This window comes from Anabrus simplex, chromosome 3 (genome assembly GCF_040414725.1).
Source record: "Anabrus simplex isolate iqAnaSimp1 chromosome 3, ASM4041472v1, whole genome shotgun sequence".
NCBI classification, from domain to species: domain Eukaryota; kingdom Metazoa; phylum Arthropoda; class Insecta; order Orthoptera; family Tettigoniidae; genus Anabrus; species Anabrus simplex.
In genome coordinates this window covers 229,618,152-229,631,494 of record NC_090267.1, presented here as the reverse complement: position 1 = coordinate 229,631,494, position 13,343 = coordinate 229,618,152, and the positions used below count along the sequence as shown (strand labels likewise).

At 39.1% G+C, this 13,343-nt stretch overlaps 1 protein-coding gene across 1 annotated transcript in view; it reads left to right on the top strand.

Moving 5' to 3' along the window:
- Tbcd (tubulin folding cofactor D) overlaps nt 1–13,343 on the top strand; it is a 278,977-nt gene that overhangs the window by 90,986 nt on the left and 174,648 nt on the right. The window contains exon 8 of the mRNA XM_068226641.1: nt 6,487–6,626. Within this exon, the coding sequence (XP_068082742.1) occupies nt 6,487–6,626 (140 nt within the window). The remainder of the gene's footprint in view (nt 1–6,486; nt 6,627–13,343) is intronic.

Genomic DNA, 13,343 nt, shown 5'->3' with positions numbered 1-13,343 from the left:
GGAAGGAGTACAAGATGAAAATAAATTAGTCCAGAACAAAAATTATGGAGAACAGTCAAACAAAGTCAGGTGATACAGGAAATATTAGATTAGGAAATGGTCTTATAGGAAGTAGATGAATATTGTTACTTGGGTAGTAAAATAGTAACCATAGCGTAATAAATAATGTTGTATGGCTTCTAGTGCTGGGAGTGTCCGAGGACATGTTCGGCTCGCTAGGTGCAGTTCTTTTGATTCGACGCCCATAGGCGACCTGCGCGTTGTGATGAGGATGAAATGCTGATGAAGACGACACATACACCCAGTCCCATTGCTAGCGAAATTAACCAATGATAGTTAAAATTCCCGACCCTGCCAGGAATCGAACCTGGGCCCTTGTGACCAAAGGCCAGCATGCTAACCATTTAGTCATGGAGCGGGACAAACGATGGCATAAGTAAGGAGGATATAAAATACAGACTAGCACAAGCAAGGAAGGCCATTCTTAAGAAAAAAAAATATCTCATTTCGAACAATAATATAGGAATTAGAAAGGTGTTTTTGAAGACTTTCGTCTGGAGCATTGCATTGTATGGAAGTTACACATGGATGATAACTAGCTCAGAAAGAAAGAGAATAGAAGCTTTTGAAATGTGGTGTTGCAGAAGAATGTTGAAGGTGAGATGGATAGATCAAATAACAGATGAAGAGATACTGAATCAAATTAGTGAAAGGAGATAGATTTGGCTAAATTTGATGAGAAGAAGAGATAGTGTGTTAGGACACATCTTAAGACAGCGAGGACTTATTCAGTTGGTTTTTGAGGGAAGTGTAGATGGTAAGAACGGTAGTGGTAGACCAAGGTATAAATGTGACAAGCAGATATAAGATGTTGTAGTTACGTAGAAATGAAAAGATTAGCACAGGATAGAGTAGCATGGAAAGCTGCGTCAAACCAGTCTATGGTCTGATTACTCAAACAGCAACACAATAATACAGAATAATTACATTTTTCTTAATGTATTAAAATCTGAAATATTAATAATTTGTTTTGATTTTGAGAGACACAATATAATCATGGCCAACTTTACATAAGGCCGCGGCGTTCGACCTTGCAACCCCGCACTTCTCTAGCCTTGGATGGCCACTGCCAGCTCTTGGCACGCGTTTGCTTCGCTACGAAAGGAATTGAAATAAGGAAATAAAGTATTTGTTATTATCAGCATTAAAGTGAAAGGATAGTGAAGAGTGAGTACATGAAGTAACAAAACCAATTTCCTCTAAGTTTTTATTGGACATATTTACAGAAACATAATACCACAGGTAGGCCTACTCTAACAAAGAATAGCGAGTTTTCTGTGATTAGTATGAGAAGTTACCCGTTCAGTCCTCAACTTCCTGTAATTATTTAACAAAATGTTACTCATTGTTAAGACAATACTTGTAACTATTGTCATAACATTACATCCACAGGCACAAGTTTTCTCGGCAATTTCTGACAATTCAATATCTGATAAAATGCCAAGTAGACTAAGATGCTGAATTACTTGGCGTTGATCGTTGCATTTACATTTTAAAAATTGTTCCTCAAACTTATCAGAAATTAGTGCCTGCGTAATTCCAACAACATGTTTACACACTGATATAATAAAATCTGCAGGAACTGAAAGTCCACCCCTATTTATTTGATTGAAGTAGCTGTCATTTATTTGCTCTTTATTTCTTAGCAAAGCCAAACATTCTTCACATTTTATTTTTGAGCATTGCTTGAACGAAATGTAACCACAGGCATAAATAAAACCTGACTCATCAAAATGTATGTTTTCGGTATACTTGTCTTCTAAAATACTGTAAAAGGTGTCGTCAACAGTAATTGACGAAAGGCTGCTTGTACTTTTTCTTGAATTTGTATCGGAAGAGGACATTATCATTTCTTTCGAAAAAGTAACTGCCCCGTACCTAGCTGAATGAATGCCAAGTACGCTTTTTAACCTTATTTTCAATTCGGCCTCCATTACCTGAGTAACTGATATATTATAGTTTCCCCCTGTTAATTGGCGGTATTGACCAAACCTGGATTCTAATTGGTCACTCTGAAATTTGCCAGTTAGCACATAAGAGGGGTTCACAGTATGTAGAGCATAAATAATAATCTCACGTAATACGTAGGTTGTTACATATAATGCATTGTAAGTTTCATTGGTTAAACAATTCTTTTTTGAGGAGTCATTTTCGTCATTCTTTTTCCATGTGGACAACCACTGGAGGAATACCTTTAGAAAAGCCAACCTTTTATCTTCGGAATTTTTGAAAGGCATTTGAAGACTATTACGCTTAACAACATGGGCGAGAGGCCGCTTAATATTAACAATGGACCACCACATTAGGATTATTCTAACAAAAAATGCAGTACCTTTATAATAATACTTGTTTAGGGCAGAAACTGTAGATTCGTGAAACACGTTTGTAACCAAAGAAACCCTTTGACGTTCAAGTGAATTTGGATAAACACTTTTAAATGTTAACTTTGGTGCAGACTTAATCAGTAAATCGGACTCCTTTTTATAGATCTCTCTTATGTCACTGAATGATGCTTGAGTTATCTCTTTAAAATCAGGGTTACAATCAACTGAACTTGAAACATTTGAAAATGAGTCTAAACCTTCCCATACAGGTATAATAAATGACTTGTTAATGCCACTTACATTCAGCCAGTTATTTCGTATATTTTTCAATACATGGACACTGTCATATAAAATAAAGGTTTTTAGGGGGTTTCCGTCAATTTGGAACCAGTAATTACTATCAGAATGTTTAGTTAGTTCTTTGAACACAGCACGATTTACAGCATTATTATCGGCTATGATGGACAAAATATTTAATCCACAATCCTGTATTTCCCTGATAACACGTTTTGCAATATCAGCTAGTTGGAAACCTGTTAACTGTTTCACTGGAACTAATTTAACAACCTCTTTCAAATTTCCAAAAGCAGAACTAACGAGAAAGGCCAGAACTGTCTTAGCTAAATCGACAGATCTATTTGCAGCAACACCAAATAAATGCCCATTTTTGAAATCTAAAACTTGTTTAACATATATTTCATCAATCTGTAAATTCACAACCCTTTCTAAACTTGATAAATCTTTGACAATGTAACTTAAAAAGTTACTGTTTTCTTCATCAGCTTTCGGAGATATGGCGAAGGAAGTAGACAATCTTTGTAAAACTCTGGGATGAGGTAGGGATAAAATATGGTTAAACCTAATTGCGCTATAACACTTTGTAGACTGCATATAAATGAGGAATGCATTTAGAGTTGTAGTGACGTTGTATCTAGGTTTCTTTAAAAATACAAGTGTAAACTGATCTTGCAGAAACGTCAATTTTTTTAGCAGAATCTCTGAAGTTTCATCTTCCTGGTTTTCAAGTTCAGATTTTAGGTTGTCTATTAAACTATTAATCTGCACAACTAGTGAATTGACAGAACTTTCAGGTAAGAAAAAGTCGTGGCAAAATTCTATTGCTTGGAACAACTGGCTCCACTTACTTAATAATGAATTTCGAAATATTACAGACCCAGAATGAAGAACATTTGTGTTAGGAATTACGCCACCATTGATGTGAATTCCGACCGTAAAATCCTTGTTTACCCTAATACTTGACCTTATTTTAGGTATGTTTGACACATCTAATTTATACAAAATACAGTAGTTTCCACCAGTACTTACAGACCACTCAATTTTATGCTCCGCCAATTTCTTTTGTATATTAGAAACAAAGGACTCAAAAGTCTTTATTTTGTTCGCTTCCTCAGCTAGGGTCTTCTTACATTCCTCTGCAGATTTTGTCCGTTTTTCTTCTTCTTCCCTTCTTTCACCTGGGGATTTCCTTATCTTGGAGGAGCACTTACTGAAGTACGATGGTAAGTTTGGAAATACCTTTGGAACCGCACGAGATAACAATACAGGCTTCTTCCGTGTGAATTCCCGATTGTTCCCATCACCATCCTTGTATTTTTCAACATAGCTTACGTCTTCAGGAAGAAAGTGTTTAATACACACGAAGGAATATTTGGTAGGTACCCAATCGGCTCGAGGAATGGCACGTTCCCACACGGCTTTCAATTGAGGATTTTTAGGAAACCCAAACACTGTCACAAATCCTTCAGTTTTTATCGATGAACGATAATTAGACTTACAATTCGGCACAACACAAGTCTTTGGCATTGTAACCAACCACTATACACAGATAAGCAACGGTATCATTTAATTTAGTTACTGTATTTTGAAGAGAACACGAGCGCGTGACACATCTCCCATGTAACTCAGTGGGCTACACAGAGCAGACTAGCCATTCACTGCGGGGTTGCCAATTTTCGCTCGCCGCGGCCTTCTGTAAAGTCGGCCATGATATAATGTACATTTTTTAAAATGAATAATCATCCATGTTTAAATGGTTAAAATGTTTAATTTTTGTCTATTTCTAAAAGTCAATTAAGTTCACTATGTTTAAATGCATGTTTATCATTTGAATTTTTGGGGAGACAGTCTTTCTCTTTGGGTGTACACATGCTTGGCTTTGCTGTTCAGTCACTCAGATCACTCTCACACAGGGCAGTTATTGGGCTCACTTGAAGGTTAGCTGCTGGAGCTGGCTGGTGAGCAGTTAAGCTGCAAAGGTTTGACTTGAAGATAGGCTAACCTCACCCAGTTCTCTTCTCCTCTACTCTCACTTCCTCATCCCTTTGGGATCACGAGCTGGGACTAGCTTTCTCCATATGTTTTGTTAACTTGCAGCTTTTAGTTTTTCTGCTTCATTTTCACAGTTGGTATTTTCCTCTTACTGATGATCCTTTATGGTATTATCAAAATAAACAAGTTCTATTTTGTTTCATCTTGCTTGTGTCAGTAGTTAATTTTACGGATGTAGATATTGATTACAGATTTAATACCTGTTGCTTAACCCTTTTGCTCTCAGGCTATTTTCACCAGTCAAGCCCAAAACACTCAGACCATTTTTCGTGATTATGTATGTTAAAATGTAAAAAATTGTCTTATAAAGAAACCCCCAGATACAAAATTGAAAAAAATCACAATAGTACACTATTTAATATAGTTTTAGGAAAAAAAATATCCCAAAATTGTTTATGGCATATTTTACTACCAAAAAAATATTGAAAATTAGAAAATACATTACAAAAAATAAAAATTGGTTTTCTAATACTCAAAATGTAATATGTTCTTTAGTGATATTGTTGTTCAGTCATTCTGAAAATAAGAGCATGTAATTGTGTATAACATGATATAATTTTGTTTTTTATATTCTTATTTAATCATGAGTTATAGCACCTGACGTAAAGAACTGTACACGTCACTTCCGGAGTCAGCATTTGTGTTTTGGAAAACATTCTCCTATCATCACTACCTGTAAAATACGAAACACTCTTCTTCTTTATCTACAGCTTTTCCCACACCTGTGGGGTCGTGGGTGCAAACTGTGTCGCACATGTGGATTTGGCTCTGTTTTATGGCCGGATGCCCTTGCTGATGCCAACCCTATATAGAGGGATGTAATCACTATCACGTGTTTCTGTGGTCGTTTGTAGTGTAGTGTGTTGTCTGAATATGAAGAGGAAAGTGTTGGGACAAACACAAACACCCAGTCCCTGGGTCAGAAGAATTAATCAAAGGCAATTAAAATCCCCGACCTGGCCGCGAATCAAACCCGGGCCCTCTGAACCGAAGGCCTCAATGCTGACCATTCAGCCAATGAGACTGACTAAAATCCAAATCACTATTGGCTATAAAGTCACTGTCATCGTCTAAAGCATCAAAATAATTCAAAACATCGAAATTATTTAGCCTAGAAATTGGCCCGGCCATTTAAAAAAATTAGGCCTACTCGTGGCACGAAAATGTAATAACACAAAATAGTTAAGCTAAACTTCACTTGAGAACACCGATAAATGTTTAATATAAACAAAATATAATAAACAATAAACTACTATTAAAATGGAAACAATAAAACGAAGGAAAACACGTATTTTGCAGCTTAAAGGAGACTGTACTCGCAACCAGCACACTTCAACTCTCCATGCGGTAAACATACGTGGTTTGATAACTTCATTTGCTCCAAACAGATGAGCTTAGTGTCTCTATCTCTCGAGAAAAGTGTAAACTAAATCCAAAAGCTACTATTGCTGTCCTTTCCTGACATCTGGGAGTCCATTAAGGTACTAATACAGCCATCCAAACACAGAGCCGATAGATCGGCATGCTGAGTGTTTTAAGCAATACCACTCGAGCCGATAGATTGGCTCGCTGAGCGTATAAGAGTTAAGGTGGTGTTATTATGACAGTCTATCCCTATTCATGTGTCTCTTGTCTTTTATCCATCAGCTCTGTTATTTCTATTGTTGGAAATTTTAAAATAATTACTCTTTGAAATAGATTGTACCTTTGTAAGTAATTTTGCATTTATTCTGATTGATTGTCAATTTCCTAGATAAATGTTCGACGAGCAGCATCTGCAGCCTTTCAAGAAAATGTGGGCCGTCAGGGAACATTTCCTCATGGTATTGATATTGTAACAACAGCAGATTATTTTGCTGTGGGTGTGCGAACCAATGCTTTCCTCAATATTAGGTAAGTTATGTTTGTTTGTAGTTAAGGTAATATAGTGAAATACTGATGTAACAAAATCACAGCCTGATCATTGTTAGCACTATCAATCTATCCTCTTCTGTTGGGGTCAAGCCTTCTGAAGTGGTTTCAATCATGCTGCATGTGTACCAATTTTGATGTTACAATTGCACTGCATTGTAGCAGTGAAAGCTTGTGATATCCAAGACAGAGTAGTAAATTTTGTTGGGTGGGTGGTGAATGAATCACCACTGAAGTTCCTAACATGTCGACCCTTATGGGATAGTGTTCCAAGATTTGGACCTATTCCTTAAAATTAGACTATTTTGGGGTCATTAAGCACTACTTCTGATCTATCATCTTTACTCATTGCTACTTCAAGGGGTGAAAGAAAGGGGTGTTTCTTTTCTTTATTCCTTCAGATACACGGTCCGCTCTTTTTGGATCTTTGAGTGCCACTTCGTTCGATCATATTCATCTTCAGGGTGCCTGTAAACTATTTGCAAATCCTTATTAATGGTGTTCTTCCACCTCTGCTTTGGTCACTTATGTGGTCGCAGCCCTACCCTCGGGACATGTCCAAACCAGCAAAGTTGGCTTTCTCTCATCTTTTCTGTAATTGCTTCCAACTAGTGTCATTGGTTATGTAGCCACAAAGAGATACTTAGTATCCATCTGAGTATTTGCATCTCCTCGGCATGGAAACGGCTCTTGGCATCCATTGTTGCTGCCAGACACTTGGTGCCTTACAGTGCAATAGGGTGGATGACCGACCTGCAGATCATCAGTTTGAGTCAGACTGGGATTTGTCTCCCACAGAGTACACCACTGAATCCAGGCCTTATTAACTCCTGCCTGCATGCTGCCACTGATGCTACTATCACCTTGGAGATGGGAGTCAATATATTGAAAATGTTCACCCTTTTAAAGTGTTGTCGATTGATTTGAAGGGTTCCAGGAGTTTCCAAATAGTTTTCTGGATGTGCACGTGGAGTCCAAAATAAGTGCAGTGGTCTTTCCAAGACTGGACTTACCTCTGCAGTTCCTCTCTTGTAATAACAGCCTTATCAACATAGAGCAGGGTCCAGAGCATGTTCTGTCCCATGTGATGAAGTCATGACCACAACAAACAGAACTGGTGACAGTGCACGGAGCAAATGGCTGTGTGGTTTGGATCACGCAACTATCACCTTACATTTGGGCGATAGTGGGTTCAAATCCCACTGTCGGAAGTCTTGAAGATGGTTTCCGTGGTTTCCCATTTCCACACCAGGCAAGCAGAACTGGTGACAGTGCACCGAGCTGTACTTCAACTCCTTTTTTCGCAGGCTGTGTAGTAAAGCATAATGGACTCGCACATTGTCTCCTGTGTTTTGCGTAGTAGAGCGTACTTGAGTTTTAAACTGTCTTCCACTGCCATATGTGGGCTAAACATATAACCTCTGTACCGGCCTGGTACCGCCAATGAACCGGAACAAGTATAAATACTCAAGAAGCTAAAAACACCCCCAAAAATACAGCATTAAAACCAAAATAGACATGGGACTTATCTTCAGCAGGTTAGGGAGTTGCTTATTATCCGCGGATTCAAGAAAATTCTGTCATGGTATCGACTTGACAAGAGTTAAGATTGAAAAGAACTCCTTTTAAAATTTGATAAATAACTTTAATTCAGAAAGGAAAATTAAATTAATGTTGTCAAAAATCGGAAATATCATCCTCGTGTAATGAAAAAAATAAACTTATTATTGTTAAACTCGGAGTACAAGTTTAGATAATTACATTCGTGTTCAATTAAACTTAAATGCGGCCGGCCAACTTAAACAAGAAAAAACAGGTTAAATTAATAACATTGGTTAAAAGCATTTTTTCTCATTCCACACTCCCCGCATCATCCTGTATAGCCACTCTGCACCAACTTCCTCTGCAGCTCTTATCATCTCCACACTTAACTCATCCACTCCTGGTGTTTTTCCCTGTTTCATCCTCTTCACAGCTTTCTTCAGTTCTGCCCAGGTTAACTTAACTCCTCCATTTTCTCCTCACACCTGTCATCAGTTTCCTCAATATGATCTTCATTTAATCCAACCACATTCAGGTGGTCGTCAAAGTATTCCTACCAGATTAGTTTAATTTCCTTGTTTCTCTCCACTAAGTTACCATGTTTATCCTTTATTCTGTCGATTTCACTCTGCCTACTCTTCCTTTTTATTTCTCACCATTCCATACAATATTTGCCGATTGCCTTTGCTATCTTCCTGCATCACCTGTGTCCGCTTCTCCATCCACTTCCTCCTCTCCTCTGTAATCACTTTCTTAGCTTCCAGCTGTTTGTTCATATAATCTTCTTTTGTCTCTGGTGTTCTTTGTTGGAACCATGCCTGAAAGGTCTTGATTTTCTTCCCTACTGCTTCTTTTAATCTGTCATTCCACCGTGGTGTCTCCTTCCATTTCTTCCTTCCGCTTATGAATCTTTCCCTTTCCTCCTCTCTTGTCCTTGGTTTGTCTGTTGGTCTGTTCTTCCTTATTATTTCTTGATACTCTTCCTTGGTTTCCTTCTCTTTTAATTTTCATACTTTTATATTCCTTTCCTGGTCTTCTGTACTTTTTCTTTCTTTCTTTCAGTATTCGGAGATTCATTACCAACAGTCGGTGGTCACTTTCTAAGGCTACTGATGGTATTACCTTCACATCTGTGATGTTCCTCTTCATCTCAGATTCGTAGAGCATATAGTCCACAACTGATTTCAGTGACCAATCCCTGCTATACCATGTTATCTTGTGGCTCTCCTACTTCTTAAACCATGAGTTTCCTACCATCAACCCATTCCCTCTTGCAGAACTCCAGCAATTTCTTTCCTTCATCATTCCTCTTTTCCCAACCTTCTGGTCCCAGCACATTCTCATAGCACCTGGGCATTTAAATCTCCCAAGACTACAATGTGCTGCCCATTTAGCTGTTTCTGGAATTGATTCTCAAAATCTTCCTTCTCTTGCAGAGTGCAGCCTACCTGAGGGACATACACCTGAAGTACTTCCAAGCTCTTTCCTTTTATAAATATTTTTATTTTCATAATTCGGTATATGCACCACAGGTTGGATGTTGTGCTCCAGAGAAGGAACAATTCTGTCAAGATCTAGAAGATATCATTGATGAAGAAAATGTCATCATCATTGGGGACTTAAATGCACAAGTTGGGACAGACAGACTTGGTTATGAGGAAATCATTGGACCACATGGGTTTGGGAACAGAAATGCAGAAGGCGAACAACTGCTTGATTTGTGCAGAAGAAATGGATTGATCATCAAAAATACCTTCTTCCAAAAACAAGACAGCCACAAGATAACAAGATATAGCTGGGATGGAAAACATAAGTCGCTCATCGACTATATCATCACTAACAAAGGAGGTGGGAAATATGTAACTGATGTCAAAGTTATCCCCAGTGAGAGTATGGACAGTGATCATAGATTATTGATTGCAGACCTAAATCATGTGGCTAACACAACCCCGAAGAAAAGAAAAAGAAAACGTAAAGGGAAGACTTGGAAATTAGAAGAAGCCAAGCTGAAGGAAGAATATAAAATAAGGATACAGAGACACTTACTAAAAGGGGAAATGAATGCAGTAGAAGAAGAATGGAAAATTTTTAAGGATATTTTGATGGGTGAAGCTAAAGACCTGTGTGGAGTAACAGGATCGACCATGAAAGTAAAAGAGACACCTTGGTGGAATGACAGAGTCAGATTGGCTATAAAAGAGAGAAATTGGGCAAAAAAGATGCTAGACAAAGAAAAGCAAAGAGATGCATAAGATTCAGGTAGCCAAGACATAACTAAACTACAGGAACTCTACAGGGCAAAAAAACTTACAGCAAAGAGGATAGTAAGAGAAGAGAAAGAGAAAAAATGGAATGAGTTTGTGGAAAAGTTGGAAGAGGACAGCAGAGGAAACAAGAAACCTTTACAGAGTAATTAAAAACAAGCGAAATAATCTAAAAGACATCAAGGTAATAGAGCAGGACAGGATCAGTAGTATGAGAGGAAGATCGAATCATGAGAGAATTCAAGACCTACTTTGACAAGCTCCTGAATGGAGAGGCATCAAATGCAATTCAAAACAGAGAAGAATCTGGAAAAAGTGAAGAGCCCAGTAAAAATATGGAGCCACCAATCACATGGCTGGAGATAGAGAAGAGCCTTAAAAGTATGAAGAAAGGGAAAGCTGCAGGAATAGATGAGTTAAGTGTGGACATGTTAAGAGCAGGAGGAACCCCAGTAATCCAATGGCTACCGAGCTCGATAGCTGTAGTCGCTTAAGTGCAGCCAGTATCCAGTATTCGGGAGATAGTAGGTTCGAACCCCACTGTCGGCAGCCCTGAAAATGGTTTTCCGTGGTTTTCCATTTTCACACCAGGCAAATGCTGGGGCTGTACCTTAATTAAGGCCACGGCCGCTTCCTTCCCAGTCCTAGCCCTTTCCTGTCCCATCGTCGCCGTAAGACCTATCTGTGTCGGTGCGACGTAAAACAACTAGCAAAAAAAAAAATCCAATGGCTATATAGACTCCTAATGTAGTATAGCAGAAAAATACCATCCCAGAAGACTGGAAGAGGGCGAGTTGGCCGTGTGCGTAGAGGCGCGCGGCTGTGAGCTTGCATCCGGGAGATAGTAGGTTCGAATCCCACTATCGGCGGCCCTGAAAATGGTTTTCCGTGGTTTCCCATTTTCACACCAGGCAAATGCTGGGGCTGTACCTTAATTAAGGCCACGGCCGCTTCCTTCCAACTCCTAAGCCTTTCCTATCCCATCGTCGCCATAAGACCTATCTGTGTCGGTGCGACGTAAAGCCCCTAGCAAAAAAAAAAAAAAGAAGACTGGAAGAAAGGTATAAGTGTACCTATATTCAAGAAAGGTAACAGACGGATTGTACCAACTACCGTGGCATCACTCTACTCTCTCATGGACTAAAAATTCTGGAAAAAATTATAGAGAATAGACTACGTAGAACCACTTTTAGAAGAGGAACAATATGGCTTTAGGCCTGGAAGATCAACAACAGATCTTATATTTGCTGTCAGGATGCTGATGGAAAAACATTGGGAAAAAGAGAAGCCTTTATATCTACTGTTCCTTGACATCGAAAAGGCCTACGACAGCATACCAAGGCAGCTTATTTGGGAGTGCCTGAGATAGCTTGAAGTTCAAGACAGTCTAATTTCAAAAGTTAAGGTGCTTTACGAGAAAACCAGAAGCTGTGTAAAAGTCAGTTCTGGACTGTCAGACTGGTTTGAGACAAAAAGGGGAGTACAACAAGGTAGTGCTTTGTCGCCCCTATTATTTATCATTGTAATGGATACCATATTAAAGGCGCTAAAAGAAAAGGGGCAACAAGACTTAAGAGCATTTGCATTTGCAGATGGTGTTGTAATTTGGGGTAACTCAGAGAAAGATGTAGAAGAGAGACTGCAGGGGTGGAGTCAGGAGTTTGAGAGATATGGATTAAACATCAACAAGGCTAAAACGGTGGTGTTGAAGGTACAGAAGGGTGACAATCAGCCAGAAATCATGCTAAATGGCACTAAGCTGGACAGTGCCACAGAATTTAAGTACTTGGGTAGTATAATGTCCAAGGATAACTTAGCTAAATTTGAAGTAAACAGTCGAATCAGCAAAGCAATACATTTTTACCTCCAAGTAAGACAGCTACTATGGGATAAACAAGTACCACTCAAAACCAAGATGACAATGTATAAATCATACTACACCCCTATCCTCACATACAGCCTGGAAACCGCTACATTAACAAGAAAGGAACCGAGCTCGATAGCTGCAGTCGCTTAAGTGCGGCCAGTGTCCAGTATTCGGGAGATAGTAGGTTCGAACCCCACTGTCGGCAGCCCTGAAAATGGTTTTCCGTGGTTTCATTGCTGGGGCTGTACCTTAATTAAGGCCACGGCCGCTTCCTTCCCACTCCTAGCCCTTCCCTGTCCCATCGTCGCCATAAGACCTATCTGTGTCGGTGCGACGTAAAGCAACTAGCAAAAAAAAAACAAGAAAGGACAACTCAAAACTCCAAGCAGCAGAAATGAAGTTCCTATTTACAATGATCCAGAAGACCAGGAGAGATAAAATCAGGAATGAAAAAGTCAGAGAAGACTTAGGACTAGAAGACTCCTTACTGCAGAAGATCCAAAAGGCAAGATTGAAGTGGTTTGGTCATGTGAAAAGAATGAGTGCCAACAGGTCTGCAAGAAAGGAGTATGAAAGAGAAATCAGGGGAAAGAGACCAGTGGGCAGACCTAGAGAAAAATGGACAGACTTAGTGAAGAAGGATGTAGAGGAGAGAGGTCAGGTTTGGGAGCGGATTGTGAACGAAGAATGGTTCATGGACAGAACAAAATGGAAGAGGCTCGTATACCACACCTGGGAAACTGGAGTTGGTCAACGATGATGATGATGATGATGATGATGATGATGAATTCGGTCACTTACTCCTTTAACTTCCACTTTCAGTCCCTTTCTCACTACTACTCTCACTCCACTCTCCCTTCCTTTTTCTTTTCCACTCCAGTACAGCCAGAAACCATTCCTCAGTTCTTTATTACTTTCTTCTCTCCACCTTGTCTTTTACAAACCTTGTATATCTATTTTCGTTTCCTCCATCACATCCACAATTTCCTCCAGTTTGTTAATGTTGTAATGTTCAGTGTTCCAAAT